General features: G+C 41.3%; 1 protein-coding gene across 1 annotated transcript in view; it reads right to left on the bottom strand.

Moving 5' to 3' along the window:
• Positions 1-24,950, bottom strand: part of LOC114933450 (uncharacterized) — a 104,866-nt gene that overhangs the window by 27,173 nt on the left and 52,743 nt on the right. Inside the window, exon 2 of the mRNA XM_029306044.2 lies at positions 140-352. Within this exon, the coding sequence (XP_029161877.1) occupies positions 140-352 (213 nt within the window). The remainder of the gene's footprint in view (positions 1-139; positions 353-24,950) is intronic.

The following is a 24,950-nucleotide window of genomic DNA, read 5'->3' as shown; positions in this document are numbered from 1 at the left end:
ATCTCTCTTTCTCTCTCCTGTGTTTTATCGCGTGGAAACATAAGGAAAAAAAAAGCGAGAGTTCTTTCATTCGAAGACTATGATTTACGATGATGCGATCGGAAATGTAGGCGGAGACGCGAAACGTCCTTGTACTTACAGTTCGAGGACGAGCACCATCTCGGTGTTGGTCTCAAAGACCTGATGCAGGGAGACGAGACGAGAACAATGGGCCGCGGCATCCAGTACAGCGACCTCGTGAAGCGCTTCCACTCTGAGCTCCTGGGCCCGCCGTCGTTTCCTCAGGAACTTGGCGGCCCACTGCCTGCCGCTGGACCTCTCGCGGCATCTTCTCACCGTTGCGTATTTACCTCTGCAAAATAAAGAAAAATATGTATATTTTAATATTACATTTTGCCTTGTTTGTGTTCAAAACAAAATTAAATAAAATAAATAATATGTTATAATACTTTAAATTCAACTAATATTTTTGACAGCTATCAGCTGATTTCTGTCAAAAAATATTAACCGTGAATAAGATATTATAACATATTTACTATTTTAATTTTTTTAACATATATTATTATTATTATATCAAAATTTAGTTAACAAATTAATTCTTTACTAATATTTTTTGACAGCTATCTGATTTCTGCCAAAAAAATATTAATCAAGTTTAAATAAACTGTACATCATTTTCTTTAATATAAACTCGAAGAATGGCACACGTTTGTGTTGTTCTAGTGTCGTAAAGTAGAGAATAATATTTTCATTAATATTTGAAGAATTAAAATTCGAAATTCTTCGAGGATGACAAATCGCAATTATCAAGCAAATACTTGTAACTCGAGATTGCCTTCTTGCCGCGGCCGCGCGTGTCCGTTCATTGAAATGTTGATTGCGAATTACGAACGTTTCATTTCGCCGAGAGAATAATTGAATTTCATAATTTTTCAGGCGTAATCGTGACTCAGTGAACGATCGGTGTATGGCAGCGCGCGCTGTCGCTAATTACTGTCATTTGCGTTTCTACGGGCGATACATACAGTCTAATGAAGACATTGAGGGAGACAATAATAATATCGCAGGAGGAATTAAATTGTGCACACAGACACGTAAAATGATCGGCCGCTTTCACTCTCTTTCCATTAATAAGTAATGCATTTCGTTTCTTCCCTCATGCTTTCGCGATTATTAGGAGCGCCAAGTGTGATTCTTCACAGAAAAAAATGTCATATATTATATATGTGTATATATTTAAATGTAAGACGAAGATTGCAATGCATAATGTATTAAAACTTTCGACTTTTTCCGCTGTAGATCGGATGACAAATTGCGACCGCGAATTGGAATCCGAGATTGGATCGCGGAATTGAACGCTTCCAGGGAGTAATGTAACGGAGAGATTGCAATTGATTGCGATATATTGAATCCTGCGATGTGATTGCAAAACCTTTCCAATTATGCGGAGACCGAGAACGTCCTACATACGAGCGAGGCGTACGTTAAGGTATATAATATTGGAACATTCGGAGGGTTAAATCATCGCGGCGAGAATGCAATGTGCATCGGTATATATGTAGGTATAGACGTGAATTTTTCACGGAACGATATCCCCGGGTGTAATAATACGAACGGATGTAATAATACCGTTATCAGAGGCTTAACGTCACGTCGATATTGTGCAAGCCTCGAGAGTTATGTATGCGTACGATTCGCGTAAGCATAAGCGCGCAAACATGCATGCACGCTTAAAATTATTGTATTTAAGCGCCTCTCTTTCCTTCGGATCGCGGTGGAATCTTAAACAGTCTCTCTTCGTGTCCTCCTCCGATCTTTCCATTTTTTCCTAAGCTTCTAGAGTCTAGAGCGAAAGAATGTCGATTTATGGTCTATATTTTTTGATGAATTCCTTTTTCACTCTTTTTTAATCAATTTCAAAATTAATTTCCTCCAACTTTTTGCGATTATTATTATTTGATTTTCATCATCTCTCAACGAGTGGAATTTATAGAAGACATAATTTTTCTCAATCGATCTACCGAAGACGATTGAAAAGAAGGACCGAAACGTTTAAATTAAATGATTTAATTAAAGAAAATTTTAAAACCAGAACCTTCGTTTTATTAAAAAAAAAAATTCATAGAACACGAGATGCTCACGTTAATATGAGAACACACACATTCGCGTCGATCGTTGAGCGAGGGAAGTTTCATCGCGAGCGAGAAAATTACTTCGCTGTAATCCGACGATCTAATCTAAACAGAGTCGCTAGAAAGCGAACTCGCAAAGGGGCAATGCACGTAGTTAGAACCGCGGGCCTAAATTCGAGCAGCGTTATAGTAGTGAAAGCACGCGTTTACGTTTATTGCGTAAAAGGTTGTCCCATGAGGAAGTGCGACGCGCATTTCGGAAGGGAAGTTCTTTGCTCGCGCCGGTAACGAGAGAGCGTCACGTTTCCTGATCTCGTCCTCGTTCGATGAAGGATTGCTTGCGCACAATGTAAGACCCCTCGGTTGGAAAATATCTCAAAATGTAACGCTCGTTTGTGTATATGTATATTTATTCTTTACAAAGATATATATACGTACAGCTACAAGGAAAAAAGGCATCGATGACGGATATCGGGAGGGAAATCAATGCGCAATATAGCAGAAATGGAGAACGCATGACGAAAGGCGGAATATGTTTACGTAGGAAGCGACGTCGAACGTCGTTCATTATGTCCGAAGATGGGAAAGCCGAAGAGGAAGAGGAGAACGCGGGAAAATATCTTTCGGATGTCGCCCATTAAAGGCGCGACGTAGGATCTCCCGGTATAAGAGACGGCCACCAGTCAAGAGATAGATACGGCACGAAAGGACCGCCCGACAGGCGTCAAAGTAAGCATCATTAGTGGCCATTGTCCACCAGGTGATACCCCGCGGAGAACGCGACGGGAATGAGATGGAAGCCACGTCAGTATTTCTCGGCTCGTCCTCTCGGTGGTCCTTTTACCGGGATGACGCCATCGCGTACGACTTGGAGAAATTAATTATAAAATATTTTTTTCAAAATCGGCATATTAAAGTATTCATATAAAAATATTCAACCATCTTTACCGCACATATGAAAAAAATATTAGTTCCCGTAGCTAAAAGTTACATAGGCACTAATGGTAACTAATTTCAGGTATGATATATAGGAACACCTAAAATTTAACTTATGGTAATTGATTTTTTCACGCGAAGCTTTAATCACAGGTCGTCGAGACACAAAGGGAACGATCTCGCGAGTATTGTTGCAGGTGAGAACCACTGGTTGCCTCGAAATGTAGGTTGGCAAATGCGAACGCGCCTGAGAGCGAGTGATCGCGGGCGTTCTCTATCGAGGCGAATCGTTATCTACGTTCTAATTGCAGGCTATTACGGAGGCAAACCTATCTGACGTGTCTCTCTTTCTTTCTCTTTGTCCCCCGGCTGAACAAAGAGAACGAGGAGCAAGAAAGACACACGTGCCGATGACGTAGGTCGGGTTGACACGCGCGGATTTTAAGCGAACGCGTATAGGATCGGGTCGCGATTTCGATTGCAATTAGCGATCTAATCTCTGACAGACGTCGCCACCGCGCAAATCCTTCCGTTCCGCTCGGCGAGCTTCTCCGCTCGAAGGGAGACATTGATCTTCGTTATCCGCAACTCGCGTGCATTCTGAACACGCACACACATACGCACAAAAGCAATTTAATATTAAGAGGAATGTAATTACGGAAGAATTTTTTTTTTCCTTTAAGAGAGTAGTTGAAACGCGAAACACGATAGCTGGATGTTGTCGTGTTCCATCGGAGAGAAGATATTGCGTAGATCGTATCGATTTCATCGAAAGATCGCGCTCGTTAAAAAGTGTCTATATACCAGTTTCCCAGAGTAGTTATACGCGTTTTATCGGGAAAACACGTTCGCGTACCGTTATATCCGGCCGGGTCGGTATCGTTAACTCCTCGCACGTCGCAGAGGCGTAATCGCAGATTACGCGACGCGAAAGCGGAGTCGCTAAACTGCCGTGCGTGACGACCGGCCTTGGATCGGTTCACGAAGAGAAGGGAGGAAAATACCGGTGTGAGAGGGTGGGCGAGAGAGATTCGCTTCCGCGAAAGCCATCGTCATCGACGACATGATAAGCCTTGGCTAATCGAAATATCATCGCGCGGGACGATACAGGATAAGAAACCGTTCCGAGAAGAGAAGAAGAGAAGAGGCACTCTTCTACTAATGGAGCAACTGTAAATCGCGATGTTGACATAACAAACGATGACGGTAGTATTATTATCGCAATAGTATCGCGTCGCTAATATATCCTATCGCACTTGGAGATTAGCCGAGTGGAAGAGTATAAACCGTCGATTATTATGATCCCTCGTTCGCCGAAGAGATGAACTTCTCTGCGTGAACCCGCTCGAACGGAATCGTCTTCTTCTCGCGACTCGTTTGACGAAGCAATCAAATCGAGGAACGATGAAGGAAATTGTCGTCATGAAACATATATATACGTTCGCTTCGTGTGGTTATATATATATTTTATGGTTCATTAGTGTTTCCAGGATTCATAATTAATGCGGTTGTGTTCGTGCAAAAATTCGAGCGCGATTTATTTGCACAGTTATCTGCCATTCGGCCTAATCTTACGTCCGCTATATTATTTGAAAGCTATAAAATCTATCTAAGTTTGATTTACGTATTCTTTTTTAATGAATCGACAGGTGTGTCTCTTTAAAATATAGCTTAAATTCGCATCTTTTTTCTTTGTAGAATGAACACATCTGCGGGGTGATCGCACGTGTGTTTAATCTAAGAGCAGAAGCCGAGTTTGTTGCATAAATTTCGAAGTCGCGATTTCGATCCTGCCACCTGTCTATTGCAGCTGCCGTCCGTCTGTCTGTCTATTAGCGTGGATTTTGTTGCTCGCAATAACCCCTTTGCAGACGCGCAGGTGTCGGCCGAAACTTTGGATGGTGTTATTTCCTAAACTGCACGCGTTCAATAATAAATATTGCTCTTAAGACGATAAGAGAACACGCGCGCTCCCGAAAAGACCGAAATCACGTGACATTATCATGTGCGAAATATTCCAAGTTTTATTTATGGTTCTATATTTCATTAACGGATGATTAATTCGTATCAACCAAAATGTCGCAACCGATCAATTTGCAGCGAAGTAATATATGGTTTAATGTGAAAATTGAAAAACGACTTTCTCTGCCTTTCTTACGGGCTTATCGATCTCTCGTGGAAACGTCATGTCATTATATTGCCTTCGCCAACTTTGAGCCGAATGGAACGTAATGACGAGATACGATGCGGTAATGAAGTCTTTTGTCGCCACCATGTATAGAAAACTGATCATCGACTTCAAGAGACTCGTGCTTCGCGAATAAAATTGCAAAAAATTTAACTATATGTTGAAATTGTTTCAACAATCGTTGCGCAAAAAGGCTTTCTTGAAGTTCTAATTGCTAATATTGCACAACAAATTCAATATAATGATATCAAGAGTAGGGTTTGATGGATCCCGTAAAAAGTTCTTAAAAAATCATACGACTTTGATTAGCCATTTATATGCACCCTTTCCCCTTGAAAAAATGCAGATGCAATTTAACCTTGGCAGGCTGCAACCGAACCGAGGGCCTCGATAATATCGACCATTCGTGTCATTAACAGGGTCAACGCTTAAGTCGCACGACCGAGATTAAGATTGCATCTCGTTGCAGCGGCCAATAACCCGGTTAAACATCCCGAGATTACATTCGCGTGCGAGTAATAACGCCCGGCTGGTGTTAAGTGCCAATCTATTAGTTGGCGAATTACTTTATTGCCGTCAGTGTCGACGAGCGTAATTCCATATGCTAACACATTTGCGCGAATCTCGCTCTTTACGTAACAATTTTGCGCAAGAAACAATACACGGCGAGTGAAAAAAAAATTCAACTTTAAAATATCTCGGCTTCCAGAAGAAGGCAGGCTTATAATCACAGTCAATTCGAAACTATTTATTAGCATGCATCGCACATGAATCTCCGAGAGACGATCTCGAGGAGAGGCTCTTTCTCATTAAGCCTGCCTCGCGAGTGAAAAGTCGTGATCTATTACAGGCGTGGGCACGACTCGAAAGGTTAACCCGATTTCTTTCCGCGGAGTCTTCCTCCCGAGGGAGGCAAACTCGTCGCGATGCGCGCTTCTTCTCTCTCTTTCTCTCTCGTCGTCATTAACCTCCGCCTGGTTCTCCATACGCGACTGCACTCTCGAACGGAGAAATCCGAGGAAAGTCACGGTCATGACAGGCTGAAGAATGCGCGCGAGGAATCGCGAGAGTACGTGCGGACAGACGGACGGGTCGAGAGGTTTCCATCTCGATCGCGCCTGTCAAGGTCAGGACTAAATACGCAGGCGTCATTAACCTCGGTCATAGGTATTTCGCTTTATGTACCATTCGCGGAGAAAAAAAAAGTCAAGAATCTTTGGATCTCTCTCTCTTGTGTTTTCCTAGAATCGAAAATTTCGATGCGACGTGATCGTCTCCACTTGTCATCTCGGATGATGCGCGGTATTGTTATTATTATTATATGTACGTGTCGTCGAGAGAGCGCGTTCGCGCGCGCGCGCGAGTTGGTTAATGGGAAAAACTACATTACTTTCCGCTACAGCGAACATTTCATTCCGAGGAATGCGTTTCAATCAACCAGGCCGTACACCGCAGATCTTATCGAGAACGTGTGCTTCCCGAGAGCGCGATGTTTTCTTATGTCACGAGTGTGTCGAGCGCTCTGCTTCGAACGCGGGATATTCCCGCGGGGTTCTGCCCGATGCGGGAATTAATGCGCTTGTATGTGTATGTATATATATATATGTGTGTGTGTGTGTGTGGAGCTCGCCTGTTCTATCTGCTTGCGATATTACTTTGCATTTCCGTGGAGAAATCAGAGGTAGCAGTCGTACATGCACCATTTCTGGTTTAAAATAGCGAAAAGTAGTAGTTGTCAAAATACCAATTCAATTATGCTTAAGTACCTCACCTTGCGCACAATTTTAAATATATTTTGTCAATTTTATACGTGCGAAATAAAAAAAAAAAATTAAATTTTGACGAGCTAAAAAGAGCTGAATACTAGTACGTCAATTTCAAATAAATATTAATATAAATATAAATTTTTTTGATACGATACCAAGTAATTAAATAAATCTCAATACAATATTTTAATCTAAATCTCTCTTGAGAATTTGTCCTAAAATTTTTCTCAGCTACACTTCTTTAAGGGAGACAGAAATATTTTGGTTTATCAAAAATATTATTTCGAATTGAGATTTATTTAATTTCTTCGGTATATTATATCAGAGAAAATTTCTTGCGGAGTCTTTTCTATTCCGTTGAAATTGAAATATGCATCTTAAATTAAGCCCTATTGTTAGTTGTTAAAAGAAAAAACAATATTCTCCAATTTTGCAAATCATTTCGCGATAATATAGTAATGACGCGGATAATACCAAGTTACTTGCCGTATAATTAACAGACTCGATGTAGATAATACGGGAAAGCTAGCTCTCATCGAGATAAACACCATCTCTTCCTCGTCGCGCATCGCGTCTTCCGATCCGATCTGATCCCATCAAAGCTGCTCGCATTAATCGTCGGAGGAGGGTGGTTATTACGTTTCGAACATTTCGCGAAACGCAAGGAACGCGTATTCCGCTAGGAACGCGTTATCGATAGGAGCTCGCTCGATTTCGCGACTCCCAGGCGGCCGCGTATCACCGGAGCGAAATTAACGACGGGAAACCATCAGGTACGCGACTACCGTGCTATCTCTCCTCAGGGAGAAAAACGGGAAGGAAGGAGCGAATCGAAGGAATTTACCGCCGCGGATCAAAGATCGCGCGACGCGCGAGAGATGCCGGTGCTCAATAGTCTTAAAGTCTTTAATTTAGCAGATAACCCTCTCTCTCTCTCACTCTCTCTGCTCTCTTCGATCGGCGGTCGCTTAAAGACCAGCGTGCAGCTCTCTAATGGCACCCGTGATCCTTCACGACCGCTTTTCACGAGCGCGTAGCTACGAAACGCCTCCTCATCTCCTGCGTCTTTGCCTCTTCGCATGAGGAACCGAGAGAAGCGTTTGAGGCCCGGAGGCTCTAAAAATGGGAAAAGACCCAGCCCCTCTCTCTCTCTCTCTTTTAAGAATGACCCCCGGCTAAAAGCAAAACATCATCTCGCGGGACTACCGACTTCTTCCCTTCGTCTATCATTACCGCCGCCGGCTCACTCGCCGATCGCCATGGCATTTTGCATTTTCTAACGGCACTTCACCCCGACCCGACTCGAAATATCAGTTTGGATTTCATTAAAATTCGTAATATGTGCGCGCTCGCGGAGAATCGCAATTACACAATTTTCTGAGTGAGCGACCTCTAGCGCGAAAGCTAGAGATCTCGCAAAGATCATCAGAGTCGCGACGATCTCGCCTAACATCCTAGAGAAGTCGGCGCACGAATCGCATTAGATCCGGATTGCGACGAGCAGCAGATTTGCTCCGGGACAAAACTGGATTGGTGGAAGAGAGAGAAGGGATCAAGAAACAGGACGCTAATTCCCCGGATCGCTCGCAAGTTTCTACGGAGTTTCTATCTCGCAACAGAGTCGCAACATCATTCCGCGCGCCAACTATATTTACCGCACACCTACCCAGATTTTTCACGACCGTCTCCGCGCGGCTTCCGTAAGAAGCGAAGATGGATCTCCCGGTTAACTGGCCCTTTTTGCGACGTTAACATCATCAAGCGTCCGCTGCATCAAGCGTACCTGCGTGGAGGCAAGAAGCGGCCTCTTCGAGGAGGTCCGATCCGCTCGCGCGCGCTCGCGATCCTCCGAGAGAATCGCTGCTCCTTTCCGAGAACGGAAGGGAAGTCGAGAGAGAAGAAGAGTCTCTCCTAATTTTACGCACCAGGAATCAGAAGTCGACCGGATCTACCGATGACATCGTAGCAAACACAGCTCTGTTGTTCTCTCTCTCTCTCTCTCTCTCTCTATCTATCTCTTCCTTCCGCGAAATCATCAGCGATCTTAGAATTTAGTCTGAAAATCATGGCAATCATGGGACAAAATATTAATAGATAGGAATATAGTTTAGATCTTACTGTGGTAGATATTAATATTTTTTATTGTGGTAAAAATATTAATCAGAGAAACTTTTTTAAAATTCTTCCAATATCATATCGATCATGATTTTCAGGGTAAATTCTAATTGTAAGAGAAAATTTTTTATATATGAATTGTCCTTAAACAGATTGAAGTACCGAATATTTTATAATAAGATTTTTTTATTGTGATAAAAATTAATCAGAGAAATTAACTCATAAAAATTCTTCCAATATTTTCCCACGATTACTATATGATTTTCAGGGTAAATTCTAGAAGAAAATTCTCTCTGTGTATGGAACTTTTTATAAGATTCTTGAAGGAGGTAAGCAAGCAATTTTGATACGATTTTATAATAAGATTTTTTATTGTGCTAAAAATTAATCAGAGAAATTAACTCATAAAAATTCTTCCAATATTTTCCCACGATTACTATATGATTTTCAGGGTAAATTCTAAAAGAAAATTCTCTCTGTGTATGGAACTTTTTATAAGATTCTTGAAGGAGGTAAGCAAGCAATTTTGATACGATTTTATAATAAGATTTTTTATTGTGCTAAAAATTAATCAGAGAAACTCTTATAAAAATTCTGCCAATACCATATTGTTCCACGATTACCATGATTTTCAGGGTAAATTCTAAGAGAACTCTCTGTGTACGAGCTCCGCGAACCACGAAGAGTCGACCTCGGAGTAAAACCCTCGATCCGTTCCGTCGTCGTGCTTCCACGATCAAAGAGATTTACGGCTCTTCCTGTCTCGCGATATCTTTGAGAGACGCGAGAGAGAATCGCGCGGCAAATTGATCACGTCACAGGATCCTACCGATCGTATTATTCGAGTTTGTTAACGCGCGAAACGAAGAGAGTTTCGAGCGGATACGAATATCGAAACTCTCGCCCGACTTTCCGATCCCATTGACTCTTCTCTTTTTATTTTTTTTTTCTTTATTTTCTGCTTTTTATTTTCTTCGTGGCGCCGACCTAAATTGCTCCAGATCGATCTTCCTGTCCTGGGTGAGGGAACCAGGACGGACCCTTCTTAATCGCTTACTTTCGTTTTGTCGTTCTGTGTCCGGCTACGCGAGTGTACCTTAATATTTAGTGACACAACAATACTTTCACGATGTTTGCTTCTCTTAAAGCAGCGGTACGATGTGGTTATTATTTGCGAGTACCGTTCCTCGCCAATATTTTTCGTGTCAGCACAGACATCTTAGGCCCCTGTCGTGACGTTGATTTAATCGTTCTTACATATAAATAATTAAATCTATATTTAAAATTCACGCCTGAGATTGTTGATATATTTGTAAGAGAAAAATCTCTCATCGGAATATCCTCGCCGAAAGAATACAATCAATCGATATACGATTGGATGCTACTCTGCGGGTACCAAAAAGTACAGAGGACCCTTTCTGTTTGCGTAAACGGAAGCGTTTCGACAACGACTTAACGCGGTAGTTCCGCGCGGATGCTGTAGAAAGTACATACTTTCTCCGTGGCGTCTCCTCTCGCGGGTGCTTTGTATAGGTGCGTATGACTCGAGACGCGCATATTAAAGCGCTTCTCGGGAGAGATTATGTCGCTACGCTTACATACATATACATACATGCAAATATACACGCATACGAATGTGCCACAGGTGCAACAGCGATTATATATATATATATATATATATATATGTACGCGACAAGCTATCTCGCACAGGATCTCCTCCTCTCTCGCCTTTCTTTCGCGATCCTAACATCGCGGGGACAAAAATCAGCTCGGACAGTTTCCTGGGAACGTGTTAACCGATTAAATTGCAATTTTATTTCTATTGAAGTATAATTAAGGGTACAAGAAAAAGTATATGTATAAATAAATATATATGTATGTATGTATGTATATATATTATCGTAGAAACTCCGACGTGTCTTCGGGCGTTAAGAATTATAGAGCGCAAGCAACGCATATGCCCGACACAATGCGGGATTCAAGATTTTATCTGATGGCTCGAAAACACGCACAGCAATCGCTCGCTTTAATGCTATTCGATTAAATTCAAGCTAAAGTCAAACTAAAAAAATTCGATTCGCCGCGACGAAATTCAGGATTTCGACGAGACATATATTCATTAAATAATTAGAGATATCGCATTTCTCTCACCATTGTGCACCATTACAACAATGCTACTCGTCCGATCCGGAGATTTGTCGGATCCTAATTAATGCTACGCGTTTCTCGCTCTCGCCCGTACGTATATATGTATCCGTAATTTCGACCGGGAAGGAAAGTCCCGTTCCCACGAGCGCGGATTTACGGAGCGTGGCGCGTCGCTCAAATCTCCACGAGCGGGCCCATTAAAACTGCGTGCAACCACGTAGCGCGGATCAACGACCCTGACGGGGTCAGGCAAGCGGGTTGCCCCGCGGATCCGCACCAGGAAATCGACGCTGACGCCGGCGTCATCGTCCGCGTCGTCCTTTACGGTACATCCATTTAAGCTATGTCCTCACTAGAGTAACAACTTTTTCTTCGTGTTCCATGTTTCTTCCAAAAATTGCTACTTGTTGCCGAAAGTTTCTTAAGCTGCGTCCTCACTTTTTCTTCGTGTTCCATGTTTCTTCCAAAAATTGCTACTTGTTGCCAAAAGTTTCTTAAGCTGCGTCCTCACTTTTTCTTCGTGTTCCATGTTTCTTGAAAAAGTTGCTCGTCGTTGCTCCAGTGAGGACGCGGCTTAAGAAACTTTCGGCAACAACCAGCAACTTTTTTCAGAAACATGGAACATTAATAAAAAGTGAGGATGCAGCTTAAGAAACTTTCAACAACAACTAGCAACTTGTTTAAGAAACATGGAACATCAACAAAAAGTTGTTCTAGTGAGGACGCAAACTTAGGGAACTTTCGGCAACAATTAGTAATTTTTTTCAGAAACATGAAACATCAATAAATAAATGGTTCTAGTGAGGACGCAGCTTGAGAAACTTTCGGCAACAACCAGCAACTTTTTTCAGAAACATGGAACATTAATAAAAAATGAGGATGCAGCTTAAGAAACTTTCAACAACAACTAGCAATTTGTTTAAGAAACATGGAACCTCAATAAATAAATGGTTCTAGTGAGGACGCAACTTGAGAGACTTTCGGCAACAATTAGCAACTTTTTGAAGAAACATGAAACATCAAGAAAAAGTTGCTCCAGTGAGGACGCAACTTTAGGTCTACTCCTAACTACCTAAACAGGTCGATCGGTCCGACGACCTCGCTCATACGTAACGATCAGGACGAACCCTTCTCCTTCGGGATTCACTTCCTCTCCCTCTCTCTCTCTCTCTCTCTCTCTAAGCAACGTCGCTTTCGCTTTGCCTTCTTTCTCTCTTTCTCGCGCGCACGATTCTGTCCTCTACGTCCTCGCTGCTCCTGACTTCTTCGAGGGTCATCGACATTTGCGACATTGTACGCGACCGCTGTGTTTCCTCGGTTCGTCGCAGCTGTAAGAAGCGAGATTGCGCTTGGAATAATGGCGCGCAGCTTCTAATCACAGAGAAACGAGCGTGTAAAATAAATTGTATAAATAGATAAGTTGCGTCATGCGCGCGCGAGATTATTGCCGGCTTATATACGCGAACTCACGATTTAACGAGGCTGCCATCGCGGGTTGTCACGATTCTTAACGCCCAGCATTCATTAATATTTCCGTACCGCGGAAATATCGCGCTCGATACGAAGCCCTCGCGCCTAATAACGCCGTAGCGAGCCGCGGGACACATTGTTACACGGATCCTCGTTATCGAACGCGCGTCTCTCGCTGAGAAAACAGCCCCGCCTCTCTCTCTCTCTTTCTTTCTATTCCTTCTACGCGAGTCTCGCAATTTCCGCGTCAGCCTCCTTCAGCTCCCAGCCTGGAGCATCGAGTAGTCGATGGAGGAGAGTTTACCTCATTACATAGTCCGTAACGCGGAAACCGGAGCGACTTACTCCCTGGCCGCCATTAATTACGCCCGACTGCGGCGGTAATTAAAGAAATTAGCGGATACCTAGGAGCACGGAGAGGAGCGACGTCGCCATCTCATCGGCACTGCTGGCTCTCTACGGTTCTTCTCTTCCTTCTCTCCTCCCCCATCTCTTCGCTATCCATCTCGCGAATGCAAATTCATTGTGCAACGAGTGCAACGACGCGCTAGCGTCCCTAGCAACGGTGAAATTCGTTCCAGTTGCGTTCAGGCTATGCTCGTTAGACGATTGCACAACGTTGCGCAATCCTTCTACTCATCATCCCTCCTCGTTCTCTTTTTTTCCTACTTTTTCTCATAAGCGTACCTTGGCGCCCGCGCTCTCGTTCTTCTTGTTCGATTAATTTAATCTATAAATAATTAACAACGGTTTGTGTTTACGATTTTTTGGTGCGTAATTTTCCTATTTTTCAAATGTTAAGATAAAATACCCTGGTTATTTACACAATCTGAAAAGAGAGAGAGAGAGAGAAACAAAGAACTCGATATACGAGGCACATGACATTTTGCCACATCCTCGTTTCAGGAGTGCTTCTTGGCGTTCAGTGATTCGTTCTGGATTCTTACGGCGAGCATTACCCTAATTGGCATCGTTCGAGCAGCGATTAGCCGTAATTCTCACGATAGCCGGCGCGCGAAGTAAGAACTGTCGTTCGACCGGCGATAAACAATAATTGGTCGGTTGGGTTCACCAGCGCGAGAGGAAGGTCGGTCGTCTGGCATTCACGCAAAGCCGGATATCTCACGAATGTCTCACGAGAAACTTCGATCGATGCGCAAGAGTCAAATGAGAAAAGATTACGTTCGCTATTTAATGTATAAAATTCGTCAACTGTCTCGTATTCAACTCTGGACTACTAAAACGTATATGGCAATCAGACACCTAAGAATGTTATTCTAGAAGATTAATTCTCAATTAGTAATTCAAGGTTAAATAGGTGTTCTGTATACTTCACTTTTTATCCTATCCGTTATTTAAATATATACGCTTGACAGAAAATGTCATATGCTGTCACATGAGAGATTAAAATTTGCATAAATGTGACACACCTGTTGCTTTTTACTATATACGTGTATGTAGTTCTCGACGAAGCTTTGAACGTATCATTTTACTACGAAAGTTGTGTGAAAAGAGTTTGAAAACTTCATGAAAAATCACGTATCTAATTCTAATACTAGTATATAGATAATCGCGCGTGTAGAAAGTAAAATACACTCTCGAGGCTCTGCGGCTGTTCTACAAGACTGGTTTTGATGGGAGATTAATCGCATATCGTTGGAGCAATGGCGGAGCAATAAGCTCGGCGTAATTATCCAAGTATATATACACGAATCGATGTTGAAAATACTAAACGCGTATAATGAATACCGGGCTAATAATAATTATATAACGACCTTTTATTTTATACAGATTCGTTCCATCGTACGGAGAGCGGCGTGCGATTATGCCGCAAAAGGCGTACTAAATTTATATACTTTTTTTTTCCTTTTTAATAAATAAACCTGAAACGTGCGCGCGACGCGAATGGAAGAATACCAACCCATAGAGACCCGACGCGAATAAGTCGCGGCTCTCAATCTCCGAGGAGGTATATAATCTCCGTGGAGAGGGCGAGACGCATACCCGGGCATCCCGAGTGTCATCTCGATGACGAGTGACGTCGTGACCTCTTGGTGGCTGATGCACACGTGCATCTCGTAAGAACGCGACACGCGAGGCCTTTCTAATCGAGGAGAGCCGTATATATACATTTTATATAGTACATATATATACGCGCGTATTGGACGTGCGAATTTTACGAGCCCGACCGTCCAGATCTCGCGGATTCCCCTGAAATCATATTTCGTTCCCGAGTAAAACTCGCGAGATCCATTTCCAAGATACCAGGCGCAGCCCGGCGGCTGTTCTGGAAGGCGCGAGGACGAAAAATTGCGAAGCTGCTGCCGCGATAAATCTCGCGCGCGCGAAAATAACATCGCTCCGAGTTTTCGCGATACATATCTCTCTCCGCGTCCAATCTCGCGAATTCTCTTTTAATTCGAAAATTTATTCGGATCCAACTCGGAGCGTCGCGCGTTTATCCGTATTTACACCTTGAAACGGCGATACGCTACCATAACTGTCCGCTGACAAGCACCATTCTCCCATTTCCGAGACAGCCTTAGGAACGCGAGATAGCATTGAACATTCAAGGATCGGCCTCCTCCGCCTCCTCGTCGCCGTTTTCTTCGTCGTTACGAGTCCGCGCGCGGGTTCCCTCGGAATCGGAATGGGAAGGCCTTCGTCGCGAGCCTCGAGGATGACGACTGGCGACTAGTTAAACGCGTTGCCGCAAATCAAGCGGACGCTCACAAAGCCCCCGTAGGTCGATCATCGCTCGTTAGCGCCATTGTGTCGCAAGACTGTGACGTGCGTGCCGCATTACGCAATGCGCGCAACGCACGCACTTGATACGCGCCTTTTGCTAGGCTTGCGGTTGACCAGGATCTCATCTACCTCCGCTACAAAAGTAGAGGGTATCGGTGTACATAGAACCGAGTAGCGGTTCTGTTTCGTCTCAATACATGTACATACATATATACACAGGGTGTATCTATAAATAAGTGAGAAAAATTTTAGCACATGATTCTTTGTCGAAAATTAAAGGGAGTACTCTTATATCCTTTCCCGAGGAGTTACACTTTTCTAAAGAGAGAAGATAAAAATTAAGTTATTTTTTTTTCTTAGAAATTATTGATTTTACGAAAAAATTAAAAACAAAAAAGTTTCTAAAGAAATTAAACTTTCTAACGCATATTTTTGGATGATCATATTCCGGTCTGTTAAAAAATTAAATAGGGGTTGTTAGTTTTTTTCCCTCTTGTAACGATACAGAAAGATAAAAAAAATATTAACCCTCTTTATTAATGAAAAATATTCAAGTTTCATTTTTTTAATTTGTCTGAAATTTGAGAAAATAAAAAATAAAAACCCTTAATTTTTACCTCTCTCTTTAGAAAAGAATAACTCCTCGAGGAGGGATATAACAGTACATGTTTATATATAAGAATCCATCTTAATTTTTAACAAAGAACCATCTTCTACAATTTTTCGCACTTATTTAGATACACCCTGTATACGCGAGAGCGACGTGCGCGCGTGTCATTTATCCGATTGATGATGACTCGCGACTCGAGCTCGAAGAACACATAATTGCAGACATAATTGAACGTCACGGCGAAATCGCAATCAATTATGGAAATTAAAAGACGAGAATATACTATATAGACGTATTGAAAACATCTCGGAGAGAATTTTTTCTCGCGTCGGAAAATTAAATAAAACTGTCAAACGCTAATGAGTCTCTTGTATTCGATGCTAATCGATGGCTCGAGAGACTCGTGAATCGTCCATTAGCTATATGTAAAAGCTATTTAGAAGTTTCGAAATTTTTTTTTCTCGTGAAATAATATGTCTTCTAATATGAAAATCGCAAAGTTTTACGTGTCTCGTCATTTTGTTTAATAACCACCACGAATATAAATTAATATGATAGACAGATTTGACGATGATTCTATCAACATCGTAACAACATAAACGTCGTCAGTAACAGCCCAATAATTGGGATGTCACTCGTATTTTCCTATTAAAAATCGTCAATTGCACGCAAGAACGTTAAAGAATTATCGATGTTGGTTAAGCTTATATATATATATATATATATATATATATATATAGTCATCTCTGTCTCTTCCGCTGTAATTACAGCTGACGCGAGCATAACTCGTGGTTAAAGATACATGTTTCTAACATGTAAAGAGCCGGTTTGGCACATAGTCACGCGATCGTGACATCAATGAAACGGATCGATTACTTTTATTACTTTTATTATGAAACAACTAAAGAGAGTCTGGCTCGCGCTGAGTTGATGAGATGAAGTCACACGATCGTTACATTGTACATATGATCTGGACGAAAGATCCACTTAACCCTTTTCGTCACGGCACGGATGGCGATTTTTTAAAGTCGCGTTATTATCGATGCATTATATAGTTTTATATAATTCCAAGCAAGCAAATAGAATTACAGAGGAGCATTAAAATTAAATTGTAAATAATTATCCGCGTAATATATATGTGTACGCGTGCATCTATTTTTTCCGAAACCATATAATTTTCTTTTCATCTTAAAAGAGTTTAATAATGGTATTTTATGGAAGATAAATGCTTCTTTCCCGAGTTCGAAAAGCGTCGTTAATCGCGAAGGGGAAGAATTTCTAAACGATCGCGCGCGATCGATCAGCGATCGTCTTTTATTCCCTCGCGAAACGATCGCGGAATCGCTCGAATCGCAGTTAAATAAATAAAGCCGCTCTCGCGCAAAGTGGCGGAGGAAGAAATGTTGATATCCCGGCAGAAGGAACGTCGAACGGCAAGTATGGAATGGTAATTTTATAGGCAAGGCTCGTTTTCCGCGCGCGCGCTCCGCTTGACCTCTGGCCTCGACTCCCTTCCTTCGCAGCTTCCGATTCTTCACGGATGTCACGCTCGAACAAAGGAATGGCGAAGAGTACGAGAGCTCTCTTAAGCAGGCATTTGGATGCCGCGCACCGCCGCTTCAGGGTCGCGCGCGAACGTAGAATCTGCATAACGTAACTTTCGCGACGAGAGTGCGTGCGCTTTCGCGAAAGTCCTTGGAACTCGCGATGTCGGGAGCGTCGTCTCTTTGTGATCAAGTTCCGCGCAAGCAGAAAGAGACGACTTTTCTTGTAAACACCCGAGACTTCTCCTCGCCGAGGTCGGCGCCAGTGACATCTCCAATCTGCTTAAGGACGATTCATAGGGCTTATACTTCAATTCTTGACTTTGACTCTTTCAAAGAAAAGCTGGACAAAATTCGACCACGCTCCGAAATATCTTTACAAAAATATTTAGAAAATTTACTTGCTTACCTCCTAGAAGAATTTTATAAAAAGTTCCGTATTCTAATCTGCTTAAGTACAATTCATATAGGTCTTATATATTTCAATTCTCGACTTTGAAACTTTTTAAAATAAGAGCTGGAAAAACTTCTACCACGCACGCTCCGAAAAGTCTTCGAAACAATATTTATAAAATTGTTCGCTTGCCTCCTAGAAGAATCTAATACAAAGTTTTGTACACAGAGAGAATTTTCTCTTAGAACTTACCCTGAAAATCATGGTAATCGTGGGACGATATAATTGAAAAAATTTTTTAAGAGTTTCTCTGTATAATATTTTTACCACGATAAAAAATATGTTTGATAAATTTTACTATGTACATATTAATATTTTTTATTGCAGCAAATCAGCAAAATCAGAGAAACTTATGAAATTCTTCCAATACCATATATCATCTCACGATTACCATGATTTTTAGGGTAAATTCTAAGGAAAAACTCTCTTTGTGTACTTTTGCAAAAAAGAATATTTGAATTGCTTCGAAAAGCAATGAAAAAATCCCATCGAGATGTGCGATAATGTCTTATTCGCGTCGAATGAAGTACGGATGATCGACGACGCACCGAATCAAGGTCGAACCTCGTTAGCGTTCATCGATTACACTCGAGCGACCGCGTTTTGACGTGGGGTGGAAATATCACGTGTGCGATGTCGTAACACTCGCCCCGATGTCGAGATAAGTTCCGACCGCAGTCTCTCTCTCTCTCTCTTTCTCTTTCCGTGTGAAGCAGCTCGAGCTCGCCCGCGGAATGTGGTTGATCGGGTAAAAATGATAAAAGTTCCCCCGTTAGGAGGAGACTAGCTGCTGCAGAGTGCGCGCGTGCGAACGAGTTAAGATTCATCCACGTCGTGTTAGCACGTACGTTAACACAACTCGTGCGGAATTAACAAAGAACATTTTAGAAACGTTTCATTAGTGAATTATTTCGATATTAATCGTTTCAGCTAATTGAAACATGTGAACAGTATTTCTTTGTCGTTTTTTGATGGAACTAATTTTTTTATACAACATAATAGTGAATTTAGATAATCTTATACTTTATCCCCTAATTGAAATTCATGAAAGTTGAACGAAAGCGATTAGAAGTCTTGGATAATAGTTCTTTCATGTTACAGTTCTTTGTTCCCTCTACATTATCTTGATATTGGCAAGTACTGTATGATTATGACGATTACGTAATAGTCTGCTCAATAACATTTCCCATGAAATGCTCGGAGTAATTTTCCGCTCTTCCACCACGTGCAACCATAAGATTGTAGGAGTAACATCGGCGCGATAAGCTTCCGTCCGAGAAACTACCATCCACTCCTTGTGACTTCGGTCCTATTTGGCTTGCAAATAATGCACCTAGTCTAACTACCATCTGAAGGAGAGCCCGTTGTTTGCGTAGCGGCAAAATGTGAAACGATGGAAAGACGTTAAAGTGTTTACATAATCGCTGGACGCATCGGCTTTATCGTAAAATGGCCATCTACGTCTAAACGTCTATAAAACGAATTATATTAATAATCTCGAACATTTACAGAACCAATAAAAGAGTCGAGTGAATCTTGCGCCGACATTAAAGTAGGTACATCCTCGAATTTTCTCGACGAAACTCGTAAATAATCGGCATTATTAAACCGGCTAATTAAACTCGTCTTCTTCGCTTATATAGGGTCCGAAAAAAAAAACTGCGTAGAGAGCTTCTCGCGCACATTATTCTAAACCGGATAATCTACGGCCGAGGATACTTCCACACAAAGGGCTAATTCGATCGTAACGCCGATCCGAGCTCGCGCCCGAGAGAGAGTCGTTCACCCGGTGCATGACCGAGCATAGAATCTTAGACGAGAAAAGGAGGAAAATGAAGCCGAGGGAAACGAGAACGGGCCTGTTTTGCAAGCGAGCGAGCAAGCAAGCGCGCGCGGAGCATTTACGGGGAGAAGGTTAAATATCATACGTAGTGCTCGGAGCGAAGGAGGCCGGCCGCGGCTATAGCTAGCTCCAACGATAAAGGCCGCGCGACTCGCCTCGGCTTATGCCGGTGATTCGCGTGAAAGTTTAGTTATGCTCGGCCACCCGATAAAAATCCTCCCGCGTGTGTGAGAACCGCGCCGAGTGAACGCGTGGCGGTAGCCCGCGAGTAGCTCCAAGTTAGTAAGCTTCGACGCTACATACGAGGATATTTGAATTGCTTTGAAAAGGAAGATATGTTGCACGCACACGGTGTGTCGCAATCTTTCATCCGAGGGAGAGATATTGTCGAGCTGGAAAAAATTCTAACGCCTCCGATCTCCTCTTCGCTTCTCAGCGGTATTATTTCTTTGGTGTACTTTCAACTTTCGTTCTCATTGCATTTATTGCATTTTTTTAGTATATTTTTTAATTTTTTTTTTTTTTATATATTTTTTATATACAGGGTATATCTAAGTATAAAACATTTTAAGAGATGATTCTTTGTCGAAAATTATAAGAAGGGTTTTTTTATATAAATATATATTAAAAATTAAATATCAAAATATATTAATAAATATTCTTTTTATTAGTGGAAAATATCCATCAAGTTTCATTTTTTAAATTTGTCTGAAATTTAAGAAAAAAAATAAAAACTTAATTTTTATCTCCCTCTTCACACACGTTTCTCTTCTATAAACTCCCCTCCTTAATTTTCGACACAAAGAGTCATTTCCTAAAATTTTTCGCACTTATTTAGGTATACACCCTGTATATACACAGAGAGAATTTTCTTAGAATTTACCCTGAAAATCATGGCAATTAATCGTGAGACAATATGGCATTGGGAGAATTTTATAAGAGTTTCTCTGATTAATATTTATCACAATAAAAATATTAATATCTACCACAATACAATATAAAAATATGTTCGATAATCAGAGAAACTCTTATAAAATTCTTCCAATACCACGATTACCATGATTTTCAGGGTGAATTCTAAAAGAAAATACTCTCTGTGTATATATACTAAAAAATAATAAATATAATAAGAATGATACTTGAGATACAACTCCGACTTTTGCGTGCATATGTGTCGATTGTGCCTCAAGTTTATTCTTATTGCGTTCCATGGCTAAGCGCTAAATGAAAGTATCGCGGAGTAAGTTCACGCTCGCATCCGTAATGACTCGTGTCTTATCGTCGCGTGCCGATGCGCATTATTTCGTTACGTGCTCTTCCCAAGAATCGCACCGATAAGCAACCCCCTATGAAACCCTCCCGTTTCCCACGTTTCCAATCTGGTCTGTCGCACGCACTCTCGATTTCGCGGAATCGAATCCTCTCTCGGAAAATCGCAGAGGATATATATATCCAGCCTTCATTCAGAGATAATCAGTTTCCATTAATGAGAGCCTCATTATAAATTGCGTTTCATGTACAATTCGATGTCAAAGAAAGGCTATCGTATATGTATGTATGTCGTACGTTTATTCTTTCTCTCTCTCTCTCTCACACATTAGTGATAAATTATAAATTAAATTTTTATTCTTTCCCGTAATTGTGCAGCATTATAATTAATCATTTGTTGAAATAAATCTTTCGTAGAAAGCAATACTTTCTATCTTAGTTTTAGTATTAATAAATTTTCTTAAACTCAAAATAGACTACTATATTGTTATTGTACCTCTCGCTTACCATAATTCTTTAAGAATAATTTTTAATTGACTTAATCGGCAGATTAATTTTATTGGCAAAATTGTTTAGCAAAATTTCCACCTATATAATTCGTCGTTTATAATATCATTTTTCTACTTGTCAAACAATAACAAAAAGTAGTAGTTTCATTAACATAATAATATTAACGAAATGCAGAAATGATTCTTGATACTCTTAATCGACGATCAAGTTAAGCGAAGCAGGTTGATCGAGAAATAATCCTAAGGCAATCAATTTCTCGTGTCACACGATCTTTTAATCGAATCATCAAAGTTATTAAAGACGGCGCAAGGTAATTTAAAAAATTTGCATTTGCAGGAATAGACTGATCAATTATACACGTACCGCTAGGAAGTCGAGAATCACGAAGAAGTCTAGACGAATGTGGACAACATCGAGAGTTGGCCCACCGTGCGCGGATCCAATATACCCATGTAGGATTGACCAACTTAACCAAGCATCGGGCCAATCTCGAACATCGGTACTTTAATATTGGCATTGATGCTTGGCCAATAGTGGCCGAACCTCGAAGCGTAACTATCTTTCGAGATTGGTAACGCTATATACGCCCAACGTTTGTATTTTTGCCAATATTGAACCTCCAATCTTAGGCCAAGCATTGGTTTTATGTAAAATATGCCAAGATTGGCCATTCAATAATGGCCTGAATATCGGGCTTAAGTAAAATTACCAATGTTGGTGACAAAATATTTGGCCGAGTATTGACCGAATTTAGGCGCTCGAATATCGGATATGCGATAACGCACCAAGCATTAGCCACGTTGCCTATGTCGGCAAACCCTACATGGGTAATCGTTTATCTTCAACCAGCCAGCCGACTTCCTGCTGTCAATGGTTGAAATACAACCCGACCCGATCGACTCTCTTCAAAATCCTGACTTAACGAGCGAGAGAGAAACCATCGACCAGACCATCGTTTTTCCCATTATAGACAACAGGAATTGCCATGTAAAATATCTACTTAGACTCAGTATTTTTTACCCATCGTCTCCACATTTGTTCTTAATTGTCATTTATATAAAATAACCTACCATATCCTAAACTTATTTATGACAACTTTAGAAACTAAAGAAAATAAGAAAAACATGCAAATAATATCACGAGTGAGAAACTTAAGAATACATACATTTCATAATTAAATATATATTTAAAATATTATATAGATTATATTAAAAGAAGATTAAAGGGATATAGAACCTAAAAAGTCAAGAACTGTAAATAATCAAATAATATGATTGTAAAGAATGATTCTAAAGTAAACCTTTCTTTCTTCATAAAATATGAAAACAAATTTTTATTTGTTTTTCCTATTTCCCTATCAATCAAATTGCCATTTTCCCAATTTCTCTTTTTAAGTTTAATACTTATTAAAAATATATGAGATTACGTATAAAAGTCGCAACACAGAAAAATGGTCTTTTACAAAACCACTGACCTATATTACACATTTTATTAGTCTATTGTCTCTGAGAGTATAGAGTAAATAAGAATTCTTATTTCTTAAAGCTCGTAAAATCGTGCGAGAAATGGTTTGTTTACAGCAAGAAGGAGAGTTTATTGGACCAATATTGTGCGGCCGCAACGTTAAAAAGACGATCGTTAAGTGGTTAAACGAATCGGCGATAACGACAGAAAAATTCAAATTACAAAAGCGAGCAGATTGCGCTCGTGGTCGTTATTTTAATGTCGCCGGAGAGTAGTCGGGCTCTCTCTCTCGATTTAGGCGCGGAAACGCCAAACGTTGCAGACGCCAATAATAATCGGACGTTTTTATCGTCCTCGAGATTAATGCCGCTCACGGACGAGCGAGCGGACATCGACTTCCAAATCCTGCGCGAAGACGAGAGCGAGGAAAAAAAAGGCACGTGGACCAGAAAGACGAAGGAAAGGGCAAGGAAGGAGGACGCTCGCGTCCTTCGACGGCCGCCGCAGTTTGCTGACCCGGTTCGCAAAGAGTAAAAATTGATCGGTTCCGTAGAGGGGACGCGGATGGATACCCGATGGATGCTCCGTAAAGCGCGTGTATCACGGGTGACAACTACCAAAAAACGAGCAAGTCCGCCCGATCCGGTTTTCTTCCGGAGCGCGAATGCTCCGGTCCGACGTTTCGTAATAAATAAAATTTTGCGTCGGTATATATGTATTACGCGTCTCGCAAACCGAAAATGAGCAACGTCATTCCGTTGATCTGTGGTGCCAGAAGAAAGGAAATGCCATAACTATTTATAGCGCGTTCCTTCTTTTACCACCGAATTTATCGAAGTCGCGATCAACCCATCGTATAGCTCTCGATCAAGATTCAACTGTGAAAATTGAAGGGCGATAAACCGGATTTTTTTTTTTTAAATATCGTCTCGTCATCGGTGAATCATAATTAGCAATAAGAAGTGTTGCAGAAGCTATGATTCTCGAATCGAGCTATGAATCACATTTGTTGCTATGTAATAGATGCTAATGCGCGAATAAAAGAAATATTGAAAAGAATATTTTATATTCGGCGATGAAAAAATTATCTCCATCATCCAAATATTTCTGCGTGTTTGCGATTTTGATAAACAAGGACATAACGGAAGTCTGACGCCTGTGACGAGTTTACGAGTTTGTGAGCTGTCGCGAGGCCGACAATTATGCGAGTAAATCTCGTTGGACAGAATGCGCCTAAACGGTATTACTAGTTTTTACAAACATATAGATACACACACATACATACATATATCGCATACTGTCACACGCATTTTATTATGGCCTACCCGGTCTTCAGGAATGTTTCTTACAATCGAAGGAGCACTTGAACTTTCTCAGGTTTACGTGTAACGCGAGCAGCTTTGCGAAAATAACGGTACGGAAGTCACAATGCCAGAATCAGGGATAAATCTCTTTATTTCTCTATCTGTCTCTTTGCTGGCGTTACGTAAATCGTGGACAAACTTAATTCCTCGTTGCATCCGGATCGACTGCCAATTGGCGTGGATAGTCGAGTTGACTGACTTCAATCGCGCGAAACACGAAGAAATGAAGCGAGAATGGCGAATCTAATAACAGACGCGTCAGAAAAAACCAAATAAATCAGTCCCGACAATATATATATTGATAAACGCGAATACCGGCCAAGAACCTGCAATAAGTTCAGTTATGCAAGTTCTTAAAAACGCTATGCTTGATTACAAATGCGCAGACT

This window comes from Nylanderia fulva, unplaced genomic scaffold, assembly GCF_048542155.1.
Source record: "Nylanderia fulva isolate GAGA-0341 unplaced genomic scaffold, ASM4854215v1 Scaffold3, whole genome shotgun sequence".
Taxonomy (NCBI): domain Eukaryota; kingdom Metazoa; phylum Arthropoda; class Insecta; order Hymenoptera; family Formicidae; genus Nylanderia; species Nylanderia fulva.
The sequence above is the reverse complement of the archived record's forward strand: the minus strand, read 5'-3'. Positions and strand labels throughout refer to the sequence as shown.